The sequence below is a fragment of the Crocodylus porosus genome, unplaced genomic scaffold, assembly GCF_001723895.1.
Source record: "Crocodylus porosus isolate Cpor-Errol unplaced genomic scaffold, CroPor_comp1, whole genome shotgun sequence".
Taxonomy (NCBI): Eukaryota; Metazoa; Chordata; order Crocodylia; family Crocodylidae; genus Crocodylus; species Crocodylus porosus.
In genome coordinates this window covers 28,857,192-28,879,727 of record NW_017728911.1, presented here as the reverse complement: position 1 = coordinate 28,879,727, position 22,536 = coordinate 28,857,192, and the positions used below count along the sequence as shown (strand labels likewise).

Sequence of the window (22,536 nt, the reverse complement as noted above, 5' to 3'; positions counted from 1 at the left end):
CTACAAGGTCCCTCCAACCCGACTTCTATGATTCTATGATCTGTTTTATGACAATACATTGGATATCAGCTCTCCAGACTGCTGTATGTTTCCAGGTGTCAATGGGTTCAACAGCACACATCCAAAGACTAAGGAGGTGTCTACACTTTCTTTGTGATGGTTATCAGGGAGATGCCCCAGTGTGTCATGAAAGGATATGAATGTCAAGAAAAGAAGAGATGGGGAATCCTGAAGTCATCCTCCTCTAGGAGCTAATAGATACCAAGAACATTTCATTTTGTTTGCACCTGGTCAGAAGAGTATGTCTTAACATGCCCAGATGACTTCCTTTGCTAGAGCAATGTATACATCTTCAACCTCCAGGCTCAACTACTGCAGCATAATGTATCCATGTCTGACAGCACCAGACCTGAAAAGCTCCACTTGATTCCAAAAACAGGAGCTCATCTGCTAAGCAGCACAGGACAACAGAAACGACTCCAGTCAGCATTCACACTGCTGGCCCTGATCTTCCAAGCCCTTCCTGGAATTTGCCAAACTGCCATAGGTGGCACTTCTGTCTCTGCAACTATGACTTCCCCTAAAAATGAAGTCCTTCAGGAACTAAATCACCTGTGGAAAACATGATGCCTCAGCTATAGATTCATAGGTGCTTGGGTCAGAAGAGATCTTAGCAGATCATCGAGTCCAACCCCCTGCCCTGGGCAGAAAAGAGCCTGGTGCATGTCCAGCCTCCTCCTGAATACCCCCAGGATAGGGGAGAGCACCACCTCCTTTGGCAACCTTTACCATAAAGAAATTCTTCCTGATGTCTTGCTCTCCGCCAGATTGTGGCCATTGTTCCTAGTTACTCCACTACATGTGCACCCTGGTAAACAGAGCATCTCCTATTCCCTGCTTCCCCCCATGCTCTCAGTGAATTTGTAGGCAGCCACAAGTTCACCTCTCAGCCTTCTCTTGTGGAGGCTGAAGAGATCCAGGTCCCTCAATCTCTCGTCTTAGGGCTTTGCCTGCAGGCCCCTAACCATATGAGTGGCCGTCCTCTGGACCCTCTCAAAGTTGTTCACATCCCTCTTGAAGGACAGCCTCCAGAACTGGATGCAGTACTTCAACTGTGGCCTGACCAATGCTGCATAAAGGGGAAGCATCACCTCCCTGGACCTGTTTGTTATGCACCTGCTAATGCATGATAAAGTGTGGGTAGCTTTACTGATGGCTTCATCACCATAAAACTGCCTTACACACAAATTAACACACCATTGTATGTGCCCCCAATCCCACCCCCAAAACACAATCCACGTCATTTTTAGGGCTAAATTAAATAGTCAACTTTTCACAACACTTGTTTTCCCATTAGAACAACAGCAGTGACAAATGATAATAGTAAATACAGTATTCTACTCTGGTCCCTCTCCTCCTTCCTTCCCCAACTCTTCCCCTTATGTGGCAGGAAAGAGAAAAAAACAGATCTACCCTTCCTTGGTTAAACCATGTGCTGATTGTAGCATTTCTTTAAGGTGCTCAGATGATACTGCCCTGAATATAATATACATGACTGGATAGATAAGAAAAGAAAAAATGCACTCTTCTGACAACCGTGTACTGTTGACACATGGACAGGATAATCTTCAAAACCTGTCAAGACACATTTCTTCTTTGGATTCACTGCTGGCCTAAGCAAGGCAATGTCCTGGTGAAGAGACATCTCCTGTGTCAGTCACAGAGGTGTTCACTGCCAGTGAGCTGGACTATTGCATTGAGGCAGTACCCAAAGGCTCACTTAGACAGAAGCTTCCCCGAAGGGCTGAAGGGACATCCTTCAGCACATGCCATTGCATCCATGCCCAGTAGCCACAGTCCTCATAGGAGGCAAGGTGACAGTGGAAAGGGTTGGAAGGAAAAGGAAACAAAACCACTTACCTTCCACCCTTGCAGAGAAGGAAACTGACTCTTTTTTCTCCTTCCAGCCATCTCCCATCCACACCCAAGAAAAGAGACTTTTTTCTTTAAAGAAAACTCCGCCAGCACTTAGGAAATCATTAGTGCGCATTCCAGCTAAGGTTATTTATTCTTAAAGGACCAGCATGACAGCAAATCTCACTTCAGCTGCTCCCAGGCTCTGCAGCTCAGTGTAGATAAATAGGCACTTACCACCAGCTGCTAATAACTTCATAAAACATTTGTTCTGCTTTTATTCCCCTGTGACGCCTGTCTGCACATGCACATACACGCATTCACGCACACAGAGCCTTCAGACATGTAGATAGGGACCGATTCTTCACCGCCTTCACGTCCCTAACTGCTTCATTAAGGGGCAGCACACAGCCAGCATTCACCTCTCTGATGAGTGGCTGCACTTAACACTGTCTCTCTTTCTCCTGCATTTGTTCTCATCTTAGACTGTAAACTCCACAAGGCATGGACTTGTGGGTTTTATATGCTCGGTAACATGCCAGCCACGTCTATATATGTTACAGAAACAGTCTGGGAAACAATCAATGCTTCCAAACTCTCCCAGCAGTCAAATCAGTCATTAGCGTCACATGAACACTAATATATTTACATTTTTAAACAGGATGCCTGGGGAGCAGTTTGTCTTCCACTGAAAGCTCCCAAGTCCTGAGTTCAAGATTCTAGGATTTACAATTAAGGGTGGAGGTTGTGAAAGGATATGTGGGCAAGGTACTGTGAATTTATACAAAAACTAGAGGGCTCAGAGAACTACCACCAGGGATACAAAACATCTTTCTTGGGACTCTCCTGATCCCATGAAAGCTAATGGGATTGTTTGTTACTGCCTGCAAAAGCACCAGCATTTGGCCAGGGGTTACTTATTAAAGACCACGTTGCTGAGAAAGCAGCTGAGGTTGGATTTAGTGATCAATGCCAGGCGTGAGCACTTTCCAACCAAAATCAAAATTGATTTCCAAAGGCTCATGTCAGTGAGTGCCAATGCATACAGGCTTTGGGTACCATATGTCAATGAAAATATCAATCTACAATGCTAAACAAACCTCCTGCCCAACAAAAATAAAGCCTATTCCTTGTTAGAAAGATTAATGACCAGGGATAATGTTCAGAAACTGCACCATGAGGTTCTCCAAACCAAAGCTCCAGCAGAGAACAACTAGTGAAACTCCTCCAGCTGAGCATAGCAAACATAAGCCTAGAAGCCAAGGCAAATCAGTGGTGGGACAGAAGAGTAATGGCTGAAATTAGTGAACCGTGTGTGCGTGCACTTGCGTGTGCGTGCGTGCGTGCATGTGTACGTACAGAAAAGTAATGGCTGAATATAGTGAGCCGTGTGTGTGTGTGCGCACACACATGTGTGTACATGTGCATGTGTATGCGTGTGAGCATGTACATGCACAGAAGAGTAACGGCTGAAATTAGTGAGCTGTGTGTGCATGTGTGTGCACAGAAAAGTAATGCCTGAAATTAGTGAGCCATGCGTGTGTGCACATGCACAGAAGAGTAATGACGAAAATTAGTGAGCTGTGTGTGTATGCACATGTATGTGTGCATGCACATGTATGTGTGCGCACGCAGAAGAGTAATCGCTGAACTTAGTGAGCCACGTGTGTGTGCATGGGTGCATGTGTGTGCCTGGGTGTACACAGAAGAGTAATGGCTGCAATTAGTGAGCCGTGAGTGCGTATGTGTGTGCACATGCACAGAAGAGTAATGGCTGAAATTAGTGAGCCATGCGTGTATGCACAAGAGAGAGAGAGTTCCAGGCAATCCAGTATCTTTTCCAGAGACAACAGCAGGGCGGCCAGGAAGCCTTATCCAAACTCTTTTAAGTGGAGAAATACTCCTAGAGCAGAAATTATGCCACTAAATGTGTCAGTGACACAGAAAACTCTGATGGAAAAGAAACATAAGAGAGGGCTGTATATTTTCCTAAGAGCTAAATGACACTTTAATGAGGGAATGGAAATCTTATATGAAACAGTCCAACAGCAGTGTAGCGGAAGGGAATTTCCTTTGTGTTCCAAAAACAAAGTCAGAGTGAACATGGAGATATGGTACGTAAATATGCAGGCTATCTGAGTGCCACTTTTGATGAAAAATGAATTTAGAATGAAGATGAGAGAAAAGGATTAGCATTAAAAAAAAATCAGTAATAAATAATGATCAAAGCAAACGAGCGCAGCACATATAACACCTTCTCTTTGGTTCTACAGATCAGATGGACATACCTGTAGCAGCCTGCAGCCGCATGCTACCTATATGGTAGACCAGGTACATTTAGCAGCTTAGAAGTTATGGATCCTTTCTTCCTGACCCCAGATTAATTCAATTCTGAGCAGACAGATTCAAGCCAATAAGGCTCACATATATTGTGCATCTTTGCAGATATTTTCTGTATGCATAAACTCGTGGACTGCTGCATATTCATATTTGATGTGCAGAGGAAATTAATAAGTCTAACTTCAATCCCCAGGAACACAATGAAACAAATATGAAGAGAAAAAAAAAAATCTCAAAACCTAAAAGAAAATGAAGCCAGGGGGCAATAAGCAAGGGGTCTATAAAAACAAATGATGCCAGACTAACTTGATAGCCTTTTAGTTTTGATTGAATTACAAAATTAGTAGTTGAAGGGAATGCAGTAGCTGTAATATATCTAGACTTAGTAAAACATTTCATACAGTGTCTCACAAAACTGGACTTGAAAAATTAATTCAAATTGGCTTGGCGATGAGTATTGTCAAATAACAGTATTAATAATAACTATAAATTTTATTTCTATGGCTCTCATCTGCCAGTGTCATTCTAGGTAGTTCACAAAAACGCAGCATAACCATTGCATTAAAAAGACTGCAGCATGGACATGAATTCAGAACAGGTTGAAGGACTGTAAACAAAGGATAGTAAAATGGCAAAGTTGCAAGTGGGAGAAGATGTCTGCAGCAGGGTCTGGTGCTCCGGACAGTCTTACTGAACATCTTTATTAGTTCTCTGGAAAAGAAGAAACACTAAACTAATTAGACCATTGATTCATGTCTGTTTTGGGGAAGCTATACCTAGCTTTGAGGCCAACCATTAACAGAAACAGCACACTGGGCAAAAGGTACTACTATATTTTCTTGCATACCGTACACACCTGTACTCCAAAAGATGGAAATCAAGGTGCATGCTGCATGCAAGGATGTATGGTAACAGGAGTTGCTGTCACTGAAGCTGCTGGGCAAAAGCAAAAGTAACTTTGTATGTACTCCGGGGGGCGGGGGGTGGGGAACAATAAGCAGACTCAGCTCCCTACATACTGCTACTCAGTTACTACAAGGAAAGGTCTTTTTCCCCTTAGTTCTGGCTTTCAAAAACAAGGCGAGTATCTTATTTCAGGCCATGTTGTATGCAAGCAAATATGGTGTTTTTGATCCAGTCTGTCTGTCCCTATGCCCGTATAATACACGGGGTGCTCAACAAGGATGGAGAAATCAAGCAAAAGGCACCTTGACTATTTAGAAAACAGAGCAGGAAATAACAGAACAAGACCCAGACCATGAATATATTCAGGCAAATCCATTTTGGAAAAATCTCATGAAATACATGGAGCAGGAGGCAGAAACCTAGAAAGCAATGAATACCAAAAAAGCCTCATGGTGACAGCAGAGAGAAAATGGATTCTGAGCCTGTAATGCAATATGACAGGAATAAAAAAAGCCAATGGGATTCTGGCCTGAATGTTCAGAGGCATCACGTCACAGAGCAAAGAGGAGATAAGCCCATTGCTAAAGACCCCACCTAGAGTGATGCAAACTGTTCTAGGCACAAAGCCAGAAAGCCATCAACACATTAGAGGAAATTCAGAGAAAAGCAACAAAAATGATGAAGAGGCTGAAGGGATTGACCTAAAAAAAATTAAGTACATGGAAGTCCCCCCCGTAACAATGATGAAGGGCAACACAGGGCCACCTAAAGGATATCAAGGAGAAAGAGAAATCGATGGGGATGATGTGAGGGCTTGTAACAAGGAGTAAAGAATCATAAAATCATAGAATAATAGTAAATGAGGGTTGAAAGAGACCTCGGGGGGTCATCTAGTCCAAACCCCTGCTCAAAGCAGGACCATCCCCGACTCAATCATCCCAGCCAGGGCTTTGTCTAGCCCTGTCTTAAAAATCTCCAAGGATGGCAATTCCACATCCTCTCTGGGTAACCTGCCCCAGAGTTTTACAAGGATGTTTTTCCTAATATCTAACCTAAACTTTCCTCGCTGCAACTCGAGGCTGTTGCTCCTTGTTCTGTCATCTAAGAACAGTCCAGCTCCGTCCTTTTTGGACCTGATCTTAAACAGAAATAAACAGACCAAATAGCTTTCCAGTACTGAGCTCTATTAGGCTGTGGGATAGTCTCTGAAGGGAAGAGATGGGAACCCTGCTGTCAGACTACACAAGTCACCGAAGATCATTCAGCGGGATTGAGCCCCGCACTGCCAGACACAGAGGAGGCAAACAAATAGGTCTTTCCCGTTTCTAATTTCCGATGCATCAGTGGACCAGACTCTCCCCAGCAGAGGTGCACTTCTATGGGAAGGATTTCTGCATTCAACTCCATTCCTTAAATAAACAGTAAAGCAAATCAAGTGCACAGGTGCACACTTGTGTCTTTCACAAAACTGGAGCCAGCGTAATTTGAGGGAGTTCTTCATTTCACACACATGCTTCCAACAGTGCCCAACACTGGATAATCCCAAACAATGGCAGTCCAACAGGTTGTGAATATAGCATGTCCTTCTGCTTCCCCACCCCAGTGGGGCAATGCCCCCACCGACTCAGCTCTGCCGTGGCATCAGGCTGCCATTCCAAGGGAACAAGAGCATGCTTTCTCCCCCTTTACAAGCTACAATAAATAACAGGTAGAAAGATTAATTAAGGAGACTATAAATTGATCCCAAGGCTTTGCTGCCTTAAGTTATATTCTCACTCTTCTTGTACTGTCAGGTGCTTCTGCTTGATTAAAAAACATATCTCAATAAAGAATGCCTTGCTAGCTATTATGCCCCAATTAATTCTATATTTTAAAAAAGAAATCAAAGTCTTTGTAACATGAGCAGCATTCAACAAAATTGAGTTATTCATTTGGAAAATGCATCTCTCAATAAGCTTCATCATGAGAAATTCACTTTTCATTTTCCTCTTCTCAGATGAGAGTATTAAATTTATGCGTTTCCTCTCTTCCCAAAACACCTTACAGATGGTCTTCACACATCAATCATTTGGCTGACCATTGAAACGTAGCCACGTCTGTATGGGAACACAGTAGCCATTTACCACCGTCGGTACAACACTGTATATTAGTCGAAGGCAAGGAGTGGAAAAATGGTGCAACTAAGTGAAACTGCAGGGGGTAAACTGAATACAATCAGCCACTTAAAATAAAGCAGAGTGAATCTTTCTTAGATGGCTGAATACGAGAAAGAGCAAGCTGAATTCCTCATATCACATCCACAGCATCTGAAGACAAACCTAAGTTGAAAGCAGCTGTTTGGGTTCAGTGGATGGAGGCATCGTTTTACCATGGAGGCTCAAGTGAGATCCTACAACCTGCTCCATGCTCGCCCTACTCCTCTCTATAGTTGCATCAAGGAGGCTGGATGAGATGGAGGATCAGCTATGGCCCCGCCATGGTCCCACCTATGAACTCCAGTTCCCTGGGACTCACAGGTGGCCACAAGAAGCGAGAAGGAGGTGGTCTTCCAGAATTGCCCTCCACTTCTAGATGCTCCAACTGGGAAGCCCAATTTCCCTCTGCCCCGGAGTCAGGCTGGCTTCAAAAAGAGGGCCTTGAGGGCCAGTAAGGAAAACAGCTGGGGAAACTGAAAGCAGTGAGGAAGGTCATCTCAGAAGACCTCCCTTCCCTATAGAAAGAGACAATCTTCTCAAAAAGGGCACCAGTGTCACTCCTTCCACCAATCGCTCTTCTTCACTGGTCGAAAGGTCATTTCCTCCCCCTCCCTGCCATGCCCTAAGAAGCTTCCCTTCATGTTGTCCAGACAGGAAAGGGTTACCCGTTGCCACTGCATCCCAAAATTGCTTGCGAGTAATTGATGGCAATTACATTTTTTTTAAAAAAACAAGGCTCCAATTTATAGATGGCAGCAGTTTCCCCGGCTCCTCCGCTGGGAGCCATCATGCCGTACTTAATCTCTCTGTTAAATAAACAGCGCTATACTGCAAGACAGAACAGGTGGCAGAGAGCTGACAAGGGGGCCCCCTAACGAGAGGCAGGCAGGCTTGATCATTAAATACCGCAGGTGTCACAGCAGCCGTGTTGCTACAGCATGTTCAGATGTACAACACGTGCATGGGCATGGACTAAAGGCACGAGATTAACGACATTGGCAGAGGGAAGAGGAGAGCAGAGAAGGCTGATGTGGGAGCTGCAAGGGAAGAGCTTGGTGCTCACTTCCTCCGCTGTCCCCATCACCATCTCTTCTGTCTCCCTGCCTTTGAGTTTCTTCCTTATCCGCAATATCGCACAGGCCAGGCATGCGAGGGGTTTTACACCATCTCACTGCCAGCACAGGCCTCTGTTATAGAAAATGCTGGACTAGGGGTGCCAGGTGCATCCACTATGGGTTAGAGGCAACCAAGGCTGTGGCTATAACCTGGCAGGTCAGGTAGCTATATATTACAGCATGGAGGAGCCACAGGAATGACCCAATTCATTTAGAAAGAATATGATGATCTAAATGAAACAAAGGTCTCATCCAGACTAGCTAGAGAGGGCACCAGATATGATGGATTAGTAGTAATGTGTCAGGGCTGGAGACAGGCACCAGACTACATGAACCGCTGGTCTCCTCTGGCAGGCTAAATTTTACATTATCATGTAGCAAACTAGGAAGCACAATGCTATTATTCCCCTGACCTCTCCATCAGAAGTCAAGTGGATGATGGGCCATGTCTATGGCTTACTGACAAAGTCCAGGCGCCTTGTGAGGATAGGAAGGGAAGAGGCTGTTTGAAATGAATGAAGAATTACAGAACATGCTAGGGCTTGGCTCTCCCACAGTGTACTGCCTCAGCTGACCGCAGATGAGAATGGGACAGGTTTTCTACCTCTCTAGAGGGCTCACAGGGCAAGCAGGCTGCTGTGCCTTTATTATGAGCCATCCTGACTGTATAGAGGTGAAGGGAGATATAAGTCATGATGGACATGGTATAAGTCATGACATCCAGTGTGAGTATGTCTGCAGGAGGCATTGCACCTCCTGTTGAACACAACTACATTTGCAGAGAGACACCAGATGTCCTAGCAGGTCTTTTCTATCTCTGGCTCCTCTGCTTCAGTGAATGAAAAAGGGAAAGGAGGCAGCTCTTATGCCTTGCATGTGCATGGAGGGCTACCAGGAACATGAAAGACCCTCTGGAAACAGGAGGGTACTGAAAGAAATAGATTTAAGGCCAGCACCTGTCCCCAACCCTTCATCAGCAATAAACCCCTTTCTAACAAGGACAAAGGTGGTGAATCCCGGTGCCCCTGTATTTACTGGGTGTCTGTTCAGCATGCTTCCAGATAGACCATTTATCCTTCAGACCATATGCTATTACCCCTGTATGGCTTATTAGAGGCATAGTGTTAACCGGCTCTGGAGGGAGTCAGGCTGATTTTCTCTCATGACTGGGAGGTCCACTCTGATGCGGCAGTTTTGGAGATCAGGGGGTCAGAGGGGAAATGGGGAAGATCCCAAAACTCTGAGAAATGGTACCATCACCCTCAAAGGAAAAAGGAAATGGCATCTCCCACAAATGGCATGGGGAAAGCGGGAAACAAATCAAGAATATCTCAGTCTAATGCTCCCCTTAATATACAATGTTCGAGGTGTGTCTCCCCTCCGAGTCCTCTGGGGTTAAAGCAGATATTGCTACTGGATGGCCCATGGGAAAGGCAGCAGCATTCCTGAGTCCCTAAGCCATCTGGCAAAAACTGGGGTTATTTGGGACAGCATTTCATGTTTCCAAACTTCATCTCGTGCCCCATGCCATGAAAATGTTTTAGCCCAAGGACAGTAGGTTTCTACCTGCCTCTTTCCATGCCAGTTCCAGTCAATGTAATGATTATTAAGTCCTGTCAGCAGATATGAAACCAATGGATGCAGCTCTACAGGCAAGCGCTCAGAGAGCTGCCGAGACGCCCCGGCCTACAGGTTTTCGTTATCCATCTGGAAAATTGCGGATGTCACAAAAGCTTTTAGAGCATCAAAATGAAATCGTCTTGTCAGCAGCAAAAAGGGACAGTTTCTTTACCCCGATTCCAGCAGCTGTCTCACTGCTGCAGGCTTGCGTGTGAGTGGCAGACGCTGTGTTGTGTCAAGAGACAGATCCCACATGTGCCAGGAATCTCCCACCAGCTTGCTGCGCATCCCAGATCGCCCTGGCTTCAGGAGTTCAACCTGTGCCATTTTCACTTTGCACAGATAAGACAAATTAGGACTAAGGAGAAAGGACTTCCACACCCCAACCCAAGCCTGCTTCTAGTCTTCCATACATCCTGGGCAAAATGTTCTAGTTGGGAGCACCAAAAGAAAGCAAAAGGATCACCAGGACTTCCATAGCCTGAGCTGACCAGGATGTTTCCTGTGCTTGGAAAAATTGTTTTTCCCTGTATGTAGAAGCTTCTGCACCTCCCTGGTCCAGCAAGTGCCAGAGGCAAATCAGGCAAAATATCATGCCAAAGGTTGTTCCTCCTGCGGTATCACCAAGCTGGAAGCATCCAAGGAAATCCTCTTCTTGATTTGACTGCAGGGTAAAGAAGCTCACTGAACTCATAGAAGGTCCAGAGGACCTTGGTCACTAATAAAGGTGTGATGTAAAGCCATATAGTAATGGCTCTGATGTGGAGGAGACAATAACAGAGTTGCTTTACGATGGAGTCTTTGAGAAGTCTAGTTTTGCTGCTGTTAGGCTGAGGGTAAGCAACTCCTTTGTGACTGGAAGGGCAGGAAAAGACAAGACAAGATGGAGAAAGAGATGGGAAAACCTAAGGGAAAGCTACCGACAGTGATCCCATGCTCTCTCTTTGTGCTTTGTAAGACTGAGGCTGTGACTCAATGAGTTGAGGGGAGGCATTCTCCTAGAAACGAATGCATAGCAAGTATGGGAACAAGGGGCTCCTTCAAGGTCTTCTGAAGTCTGTGCGACTTAGGCCCCTGACCCTGGGTATCCTTTCATGGATATCCTTCCTGCTGTATCTTTTTTCCACATGCATGAGATAAACAGCGCACTCCCCACTCAGCTAACCCAAAAAGGACAGAGACATCATCTCTACGACATTCAGGATGCAGGTATTTTATAAATAACTATAAGCAACATAAGCAAAAAGCCCCAAGTGTCTGTCTTGAAGCAGAAACAAGGGTAAATAATAAATCACAACCATACACTGCCAAAATATAGGATTCCCTTCCTTCCATTGCAACGATTGAAGCGTCTCCAAGCCAGGACTCGGATCCTAAAACAAAGGTAGACACCAGGGGTCACAGCCCTGCTCCCTTCTCACTCATTGCTCCCACGCCGAAAGCTGTGAAGGCAGCTGCCTTTGTGCACCAAGCCAGGCATTATCCCTGGCTCCGCTCATTCCAGATAGTGTGTTTCCATACTGACACGAGACAACCGAGTATTAAACAGAGCCCTATCCGGTTCTCACCTCCATCAGTAAAACTGAAGCCGCTGGCAGATTCCCAGTGCTCTCTAGAACCCAGGACCACTGGGTCCTCTACCAGCGACCAGCACAGGGTAGAGACCCCTCCGACCACCCCATACCTTGGCGGGGATGATCTAGTTGGGGAGGAACCTGCTCTGGACAGGGAGTTGGACTAGATGTGATCTCCTGAGGTCCCTTCCAACCCTCATTTTCTACGATTTCCATGATTCAATACACCATTAGCCTCTACAATCTGACCAGTGCTTTTTCCACTCCAGTTTTAAAGGACCCAGATTCTACCAATTCCCTTTGGAGACTAATTTCACTGCCTTGAAAGTCCCCAGGTTGAAGAGTTATTTCTCAGATCACCTTCAGCCCAAATTTTCAATCAAACAATATTATGCTATGACCAGCTGTTATAACCCTCCTATCAGAACTCCATAAATATTCCTCTGGTTTCGACAGCCTACTCACACATGTTCATTACCACCCCAATTATTTGTCATTAGGCCAGGGGCTGAGCTCTCGGGCTGCACAGTTTAAAGCAAGGGCCACTTCATTCTGGGAGTTCTGCTTAAAACGGGAGGAAAAACAGCAACGATCCTACAGCAAGGCAGAAGGGGAGATGATAAACTACTCTTAGCAATCTCCATGAAGCACATTAATTGCTACTAATGGCACAAGAAGCCTTTTCTAACAGCAGACAGGCGAAGGCAGCATAAACAAATCACAATTAAAATATTAATTAAAGCTGACGTGGGAGGGGAAAGCATGGACTGCTGCCACCTTGCTTCTCCCCGTCTTACTGTCCTGCTCCCTCGCCAAAACCACCATCATAATTAGCACTCGTTTCCCCCATTGTTCCAGGCTCAGGACCAAAGGTCGCATGGGGCATGGAGACTGGACTCTCCTCCTGACTACATGGGTCATCTCTCCAGCTCGGATTAGGCACTGGGGGGGAAAGCTACATGTGGGACCTGTTCTCGGGATAAAAAAAGGCTGTCAATCCAAGATTTCACCTGTTCTCAGGATAAAAAAAATCCAGTCTCCAGGCTGTCAATCCAAGATCCCTCACTCAACATTGATTCATTTTAAGAATGAAAAAGAGGGGGGGGAAACAAATTCCAAGCAATACATGTGGGTTAAAACCGAACAGGGGAGAATGGCCGAGTGGGAACCAGGCTGCTGTGGAGAAGAGATGCTTGGAGGATTAATGCCTCCCTCCTGGCCCCTGGGGAAAGCTGCTCTGCTGATTGAAGTAAGCAGCATGGCATCTCACAGCTGTGGAGCTGATATCTGTAAGCAGAGAGGAAAGCAGGACCACAAGCCGGCATCACTCATTGGCTTCTAAATCGACAGGAGATGAAGAAAGTCTCCTTGGACCCTCCAGAACGAACGAGGTGGCTCTAATCCTTTCCCCCAGGAACCGTACACAAGGTTGTGCCCACAACACATGTGAACTTCGAATCCTAGCACACTCAGCAAGGCCACCAGCCTCCTGCTGTTCCTCATTAACCCAATGTCCTGAAGCCCCTGCAGCTCCAGTCTGTTCCCACTCAATGTTCTGTTGGGCAAAGCAGCAACACGCAAGGAGCTTGGGTTTGGCATTGTCTTTATAACCCAGCAATTTACTTCCCCTGGCCTAATTTGACATCTGCATCTCAATTTATCTGCAAAGAACTTTAGAGGTCACCAGTGCGACTTGCAAACTGTTCGCAGGACTCACCAGCCGGAAGAGCGGCATGTGAATTGCGTGACGTGGCTTTTTGCTACCCAACCTCTGTTGTACAGCCCTTCCCTTCATCATCCCCTTAATGGGGCTGAGGCGTGCTATGGGTCAGAAACCCCGGAGAATAATGAAAACAGCCGAATGCACACAAGAGGAACAGAGGTAAAAGAAGGATTCTCGGGCTTGATGCAGAAGGAAAAACTAAAGGAACTTAATGGAAGCAGGGGAGACTCAGGCCAGATTAAACTTCTTATCTGCCATTTCTCAAGCTGTTCTTAGCATTTCTCTTAAATGCACTTTCATGTTGTGTGTAAGTAATTCAAGACGGGGCTTGATAATCTCTGGTAGGTGCATTTCCGAGCACATTTTTACTAAGCAATCTATTAATTCTTCTTTAAAGTTATTTCCCTTTTAGAGCTAAGCAATTACTAATCTCCAGCTGATCAGTCCTCCAAGCAGTTCAACAGAATATTTAACTCGTCTCTTTGTTCCTTTCCAAAGAACAATCCTTGGCTCCTTCAAGCACAATAGTTCTGCCTAACACGGCAGCGCCCAGAGGTTGGGAAGAACTTGCTCAGCCGCCTTGTTTATGTGGCCTGGTGCCATCAAATCCGGTAGCTCTTGATTATAATAGGAAGCGAGTCAGCTGTTACCAGACACAGAAAAATGCTGGAAGTGAAATGGGGTCTGCACCTTTCTGTCAGGACCCGGTACAAAAATCCTGGTAAGAAGGCCTAACATAGCACATTGCTCTGTGACACTGGAATTGTTCCCCCCCCGTGAAACCAGAAACAAATGGGTCCCCATAGAGAAATGCTGCCATAGGGAACATAAGATCCATCTCTGGAAACTCCCCAAGGAGCAAGGCTGTAAGAAATTACACAAGAGGTTTGCTTTGCCATTGCCTTTATGGCTCTGGGTTGTTTTTTTAATGGGTGGCAGGGGCCTCCAGATGGAGACTGGCAGCTTTTACGAGGCTGAAATCATAAATAAATACAAATAATATAAACTGCACTTTTGCAGTGGGCACCAAAGCACTTCAAGCAAGGAGCTCCAGCAAAACAGCTCTGCCTTGCAATCCCTGGCTTCTAGGCAGGTGAAGCTAAATGGAACGGAGCAACAGAAATGAACTAAGGGGCTTAAAAACCAAATGAGGAAAGAGGTCTTCACCTTGCACCATGCTGAGCGCTTCCCGCTCTCGCTGACTTCACTGAAGGAGTTTAGTACTTCAGGTGCTCGAGCCATTAAAGAGCTGAGCCCTGGGACGGCAGCAGAAGCCTGTAGCCTTTTACTCATTCTTATTCTTCTTGGTCATCTTCTGTATGGCCTTGATGAGAGGAAATACCCCCCTGCCACTTAACTGAGTGCAAGGAGGACAAAAGAGAAAGGAATTGGGTCCAGTTCCCTACTGATAGACTGGCACAAATTTTACAGATTCATGGACTTTCTTGTACCGTATCGTTCCTGTAGAGCGATGAAAAACACCAAACTCGCCATCAGAGCTAAACCTGGGTAAGTCAAGGGGGGTCAGGATTTCATCTCATTTGAGAGCCAGGCTATGTCATTTCAATACTTTTTATCTCATTAAACAGAGGAGATAATTACACTCCAAGGAGGAAAGGAGACAAACAAAATAAATTTTAAAAAAGCCCATGAATCCAGAATATCTTTGCACAAGCTGCTCCCCTTGAAATCAGAACCCTGGCTTTGTTCTGCAATCGACTCTGAGGACAGTTACCATCTGTTTATGGAAAAAGATGTTAATAACCCCCAATCATAATCAAATAGGCAACCACTTTAGTTTAAGCATCTATTAACTAATGCTAAATTACAATGGAACAGCTCTGCAAGTACTTTTGACATCCATGTGCACATCAGCAGAACCAGAGCCCTGATCAGGGCTATTAAAGCAAATACCAAATGAATTGATAGCAATGGGATTCTTATAAAGCCCACCAGAAATCATGGGCAGCATTTATTTACTATTCTTTTTTTTTTCCCCCCCTCCGTGTTTTCTGTCAAGTCAGGGATCCAGAAATCATTAAATAAATAACCAAGCAAGCAAATCAAAGTACGTTCTCAGAAACTAGGCCAAAGTCTGGTCATCCCTCACCCACATCTCAGATGCCGAGCCTGGTTTCTGAAAAACCTAAATGGTTTATAGCTGAGGCAAGAAGATAGATTCAGCCAAGCAAAGCAACAAGTACACTTCAATCTGGTTTTCCCTAGCATTTTTCACCTCCCCTCCCAGTCCTGTCATTCTCTTGGAAACAAGAATTATTATGTGTGAAGCAACAAGAGAAGCAACAAGAGTGTGTACTGCAGAACAGTCTGAGCACAAAGCCCCAGACTCAAAGACCTCATGAATGAAATAGAAAAGATTCATATGAGGACAGCACACATTTTGTGCTCCACCTATCTAAGAATGTATGATTTGCTATAACAGATCAGATCAACTGTCTGTCTAACTTACTTTCTGGTCTCTGATGGTAGCAAACAGCAGATGCTTTACAGAGTGCAAGAAAGAGGAAGTGTGCAGAGTGATCCCCCAGACAGATCCTCCCCATCATCAGCAGTCATTGGTTTGAGGAGGAGCCAGACGTTACAACCCTGACTGCTATGTTTAGCAGCCTCTGGTGGAACAAGTGCCCATAAAATTGTCTAATCTCTTTTGAAGATAGCTATATTTAGAATTGGTGTCCACAACGTCCTCAAGTCTTGAGTTCCACATGTAAATCATGTGCAGTGTAATAACATATTTTCTGGTGTCTGTTTTAAGCCTGATGCCTGATCCCTTCTTTGGGTGTCATGCAAGATACAGGAAATAACAGTTCCCTATTCACTTTTTCTGCACCATTCACAATGTTGTAGCCCTCTATTACATCTCTCCCCGTCATCTCTTTTCCAAGCTGAAGAGTCCTAACCCTCTTTGTCTCTTCTTGTATGAAAACTCTTCCTACCCTGATCACCATTGTTGCTTTCCATCGTACCATTGTCAGTTCTACGACATCCCTTTTTTGAGGCAACAAAATCCAGAAGTGCACACAGTAATCAAGACATGAGCACATTTTAGCTTCCTATACGAGCATCATGATGCTTTCTGTTTTGTTTTCACTTTTTAAAACAATTTGTACCTTTTGTACCACTTGTTGAACACTGAAATTGTATTTTTAGAAAACTGCCTATAAGGATTCTTTGACCTCTTTCCTAGGTGGTAGCAGCTAATTCAGAGCCCATCAGTATGTATGCAAAGTTAGGATTAGTCTTTCCCCATGTGCATTACTGTGCATTTATCAATGCAAAATTTCATTTGCCGCTCTCTTGCCTGTTTAATCACTTTTCTGAGATCTTCCTATAACTCTTCACCATCCGCTCTGGATCTCACCTGAAATAATTTCATATTAACTGGAAACTGCCTTTTGCTACTTCACTATTTAGACCTTTTCCCAGATCATTCAGGAACATATTAAACAATGCAGCTGCCAGATCCCTGGGAGATCCCACTGTTTACTTGCCTTCACTCTAAGAAACAACCAGTTAGTCCAACCCACTGTTTCTTATCTTTCAACCAGTTGTCATTACATAGAAGGGCCTTCCCCTCTATATGGCAGCTTAGTTTCTTTAAGAGCCATTGTTGAGGGACCTTGTCAAAAGCTTTCCAAAAATAAATCAAAGCATACTATATCAACTGGATCCTTTTACCCTTAGGGTCTTCATTAGCACCTGAATATACCTTGTTAGGTGCCTTAACTTTTGTGTAGCTTCATTATTAGTTTATGAACTTTCTCCCTGCATTATGATTACACTTTGATTACACATTATGATTGCACTTACACTTTGGCAAGACTGGGGTTTCTAGATTTCCCATAAAGTTGCAATATCAAGATGGGGTATAAATTGTCAGCATATAAGTAGAAACAGTGGTACGGAGAAGCAAAGGAGCTGTTTCAAGCTTACAAAGCAAGTCACTGGAAGACCTGAGAACAGAACCAAGGAATTCTTACATTTAGGTTGCCCACACTAACCTCTAACTCCGACTCCCAAGAGCGAAGGGGTAAAAACCAGGAGCCAGGACTCCCTTGGTCTAACTTTTGGCTGCACAATCACTCACCTATGCATAAAAAAGGTCCACATCAGACTGGAGCAAGTTCATGCAGACTGTGCCTTTGACTTGGATCCCCATTGCTCGCGTGTTGCCATTGCCCATTTTCTCGCTCCATTTTCTGCGGCTAACCCTACATTTCAGAAAGGGCCCTTTGTTTTCCAATTTCCACTTCATCTCCCCCGACTCTGGGTTTTTACATTCTACTGCTCCATCAGTCACCAACAGGCTACCAAGCCACATTTTTCTCTACTGTTTGCACGAAGCAAACCTACAAGGAGGCCCTGCAAGGCAGGACAGCATTCGCCATCCAGTATTAATGAGGGGCCCCCTCCGGAGGCAGTGGAGAGAGTCAATGAGGATGGCACGGAGCCAAATTCCACATGCTCACCAGAACAATGGTGAAGAACAAGGAAGGCAGTGCGTTATAACCCACTTCACCAGGGCCCTCTGCAACTTCCTCCCCATCAGCTCCGCTACTGTTCAGCTGGCAGAACAAGCACTGTACAGCTTTTTTTGCAGGGTAGATCAATAGTCAGGCCGTAACCCAAGCCGTGGCTCTGCCAGGACACTGCTGCAGAGACCTGGAGGAAGAAAGGGCTGCAACTGCTTCAGCTCTGACAGTCAGCAAGGAGGAGGCAAGGGAGGTGAACCAGGGCACAGAAGCAGCACAGTCTCCAAGACCCTCGAGACAGGCACGCTCAACAACTCTGTGTCGTGGTGACGGGCTCTTCAGCAAAGGAGGCTGCTCAGGCTGCAGCCTGCCACTGCCACTTCTGCAGGCAGAGGGACCAGGACAGAGCAAAGCAAGACACTTGCATCTCTCTTGGGGCCAAGCTGGCTCCTTATGGAGCCCTCCCTCAACTGCCACTTGAACACTTAGGCCACACAACACAGGCCCAACAGAACAAAGAAAAGCAAGGGCACAAAACCCATGTTCCCAAGCTGCAGCCACACACATCCCCACTGGCTGTGCAAGCCCTCCCCAGGTCTTGTCAGCCCACTCTGCTCTTTCTGAGGTGGCTGCTGAGGATCAACAAGAATATCTGGAGAGACAGCATTATTCCATAAACCAGAAGTCCACAATAAACTGCCTTTACTGCAGTCTCTGGCCCCGTGCACAAAGTCAGGGTCAGCTGGGCCAGGGTCAGGGGAATCCATCATTCCTGGCTGCACAGCCTCAGAGCACAAGCAGTCTGGCACATCCTCCTCTCCCCCCTCCTCGTCATTCCCTGAAGTGTCCCTCCACCTCAAAGTCTTTATACAGTAAAACTCTCATGGGAGTAGCACAGCAGAGGAGGAGGAAGAGACAAGTTTACAGAGGCTTACACGGCGCTCTGGGCAATGCATCCAACGTGAGCACACAATGTTCTGTGACCATGACAAAAACAACAGGAAAAACCTGCTCTTTCAATCCTGCCAAGCTGGGATTTCAACAGCAAGTGGCAACGCATCAACTGGCTGCAAAGAACTCCTGATTCAGGGGCTGATCCCCGGCCCCCCCAACCCAGGCCTTTCAATTTTTTCTATATTATTCTGAATCACCCACAATATGCCCAATGCTACACAGGATACAGCTCCTGCCTGAGAACTCAACTGCAAATCATCCGGGGGGGGCAGCAAGCTCCAAGGGGATTTGGGGTTTGGTTTTCAATAAGTCTTCGACTGTAGGGTGACACTGCAGTGAGGATGGTCTTGGGCACAGGTCAAGAGCTCATGGGAAAGATCTGAGGAGAGATGGGAATGAAGAAAGAGAGGTGGCTTAGCACAGTGGGAGAGAGCCACCCTCCCCAAGCAGGGGACATCCTGGAAGAAGGCAAAGCTGGGAGACGGCCTCCTTTGCAGAGGATGACAGGAGAATCTGGTGGGGAAACAGCTCATGCATGCCACCCTCGCTCAAGTCATGCCGTTTGAGCTGTATGCAGTGTCTGAGGGGCCGTAAGGGCAAGATGGGGGAACTGGGAGTGATGGGCTCTGACTGATGGGAAAGAAAAAGCATATAAGCAGTGAGGAGCATCATATGGACAGAAGGAGAGAGAGATGCATTATCAGGGAGGAGAGAAGAGGGAAGGTGGTTGCAGTAATCAAAGCAGGATACAACCTGGGCACTGCCTAGCATTTTAGGAGAGGGGGTCAAGTAGATGTGAGAGTCATCAGCAAAGAGGTGGTAACTGAAGCTGTACAAACAGATAAAGTCACTAGGAATAACCTGAAGAGAAGAAAGCAAAGAAAATGGAACCGGGAAACCTGGGCACAGAGCTGAATGGGGGGGATGAGGAAGAGATACAAGGGTGGAGCTTTTAGTGAGAACAATCCAACAAACTTGCATTGTGGCAGTAAAGTGGTACCACAGAAGCCCCCAAGAAAACTGCAGGAGCCACTGTATCAGTGGAAAGTTCTGCTCAGTGGGAATGTACGGATCTAAAAACACTCTTCTTCACTCCTGTACCAAACCCTCTGGCACTGCCCTACCGACTCCATGTGGCATCTCTGCCTACACTCAACAGTGTGGTGCCTCGGAGGCTTGTGACGGGGTAAATCAATGAACTGGGATCACGTTCACAATTCAGGAACCCACATATATTCCAAACCCATTCAATCAAAGCAGAGTCATTCGCCAGCCACTTTACTGATAAAACTTTGCCAATAATTTCTAAAAAATTAAGTCCACCGTGGGACACTGATTTCTATGATTTACCATCAGAGTAATGGTAAGTTGGCACAGCAGTGTTAAGACAAGAAAATCCAGGCTTTCTTGTTACAAGTTTGTACCATCTAGGTAGTATACAAGTTGGAGTGGAGGATTTCCATGGTACATGTCAGCTTGTCCAAGGGAGTGACATGTAGGGTTGCCTGGATCCCTTAATGTGTGTGCATCTACCCAAGAGGTCACCTACGTGTATAATACATTCCTCTCCCCTCATTTCTCATGCTTAGGGTGGGAGGGAGGAGGATTTCCTCATTTTTCCTTTACCTATTAACATTTTGCACTTGTAAACTCTGCCATCAGAACTCACTTACAAACCCCAGTAGGAGGTAAGTAAACTCCATCCAGATTGCACAGATGGGGAAACTCAAGCAGAGAGAGCAGTTAAGGTAGCTACTTGCCTACAGACGCTAAGTGAGTCAGTGGAAGAGATGGGAATAGATCCCAGGAATCATGACTTCCATTCCCCTGCACCACCCACTAGTCTGGACAACCTACCAGATGGTTCCCATCAATGGACATATGGACTAAATATTGCTAAGTTAACATAGTAGATTTGCTATTTAATTAAAGTCCCGTCTTCCATCTCCATAAGATGCACAAGGGAAACTCGCCAGAATCCCATCTGGACCCACTCAGAAATGTCTTTGCAAAGCAAACACAACTCTGGGCAAGCACAAGCAATGCCCCCAAACCTGTCAACCTGTTCCTAGAACGCGGCCCCCAGCAGCGCTGAGAAACCAGCTGCCATTCAGCAGTCTTTGAAAAGGCTCGTGTCAACCAGAGACCAGATGTCTGGCTGTCCAGTGCCTGTATCTATTAACAGGCATGGAGGTTGGCAACCACTGTTACGTGAAAGCTGTCCCGGCAGCCTTTGCTGGGCATCACTGCCCCTCTGGGCCTGGAGAGAAGCACCAAAAGGAGTCATGAGAAACAGACAGCACTCAGTGATTCAGCTTCTCTTGGCATGAGCTCCACCATCCTACAGAGAACCGACCACGCTGTTGAGGAGCGCTGAGAGAATGGCACCATATGGCAATCATTGTCGTCTTATTGGCCAAGCACTACCGAGCTGGCTTGAGACGGTTCCCAAGAGGATGGACGTGAAGCAGAAGAGGCAGCAAGCAAAACATTTTATCGGGGAAGCAGCAGAAAAACCCATGCAACCTGCTGCAATTTGCTCCACGTGTTGCTCTCAGCAAATACCTTCTCGCGGCCCAGCATCTTTCCATCCTAGACCATCAGAATTTACCGCTTCCTTTCTGTCAGTCATTGCCCAACATACAAATGAGGGGATTATGTGACTTTTCGACTCCCCCTCCCAGTACACTCACCCCCTCACTCCTGTGCAGCTGAACACCATTTATTCTCAGGCCCACAAAAAAAGCTCCATGCAGGCATTTGCGCTTCTCCACGTAACAGCCATCATGCAGGGGCAGTCCGTGGGACCTAAACCCCCTTCCAAGCAATGGATTAGTGCGCTTGTACCAACTGAAAGAAAAACCATTAAAACCATTCACACACACAAACACACACACCAATGTCCCAAGAGGCAGGAACAGCTTGAACTAACAAATTAGTAAATAAAAAAGCAATCTCTTCTGCTGTCTAGATGCAGGCAACAAATACAAGAGGTACCAGCAACTTTCCCCTTTGAAAGGACTATGGTGTTGGCATTGATTAGTAGATACAGCCTCCTGCAGGAATACAGCTCAAAACCTTTCAGTACGCAGCACAGACCCCAGCATTCCTTGACGGTGCCTCCTTCTGGAGACATGCAACCGCACGTACCTTTCATCCCAAACTTGGACCGTCGGCCATACTTGTTGATCATAATAAAGAGGACCACCAAGAGAACACAAGCAAAGGCTGCAAGCCCGACTGCTATGGAGACCTGCAAGGGACAAAGCAGAGAGTCAGGCCCATGGAACATGTGGTGTCAAAACCAGCTGAAATGTGGAAAATAGAAATCCCCCAGCTCGGGTCCCCCTTCTGTACTTTTGCACTGCCGATGCAATGTGGACGCTTGCAGTGAAGACAAGCACGCTGGAACGTAAATGGCTCCAGTGCAACTTTGAAACGGCATCAGCCAAAATTCTCCTCCCATACCACCTCTGCCGCGCTTCTCATGAAGTACCCCTGCACGGAAAAAGGCCTCTGCTCCTCAGCATTGTTTAGTGCTCTGCTTTTTCCTTCGCCACACACAAGTCACAGCCCTCTACTTGTGACATCTTAACAAGCTTGGGATGCCACAGCTGCAAGGGGATACTAACCTGAGATGAAGTACAAGCGATAGGAACAGAGGAATTCTTTAGAAATAGCAATCCTGTTTCCATCCAAACA

General features: G+C 45.9%; 1 protein-coding gene across 3 annotated transcripts in view; it reads right to left on the bottom strand.

Moving 5' to 3' along the window:
* NTRK3 (neurotrophic receptor tyrosine kinase 3) overlaps positions 1-22,536 on the bottom strand; it is a 291,538-nt gene that overhangs the window by 157,410 nt on the left and 111,592 nt on the right. For all 3 annotated transcript variants that reach the window (XM_019533747.1, XM_019533748.1, XM_019533749.1), the window contains one exon: positions 21,985-22,087. In XM_019533747.1, the coding sequence (XP_019389292.1) occupies positions 21,985-22,087 (103 nt within the window). The remainder of the gene's footprint in view (positions 1-21,984; positions 22,088-22,536) is intronic.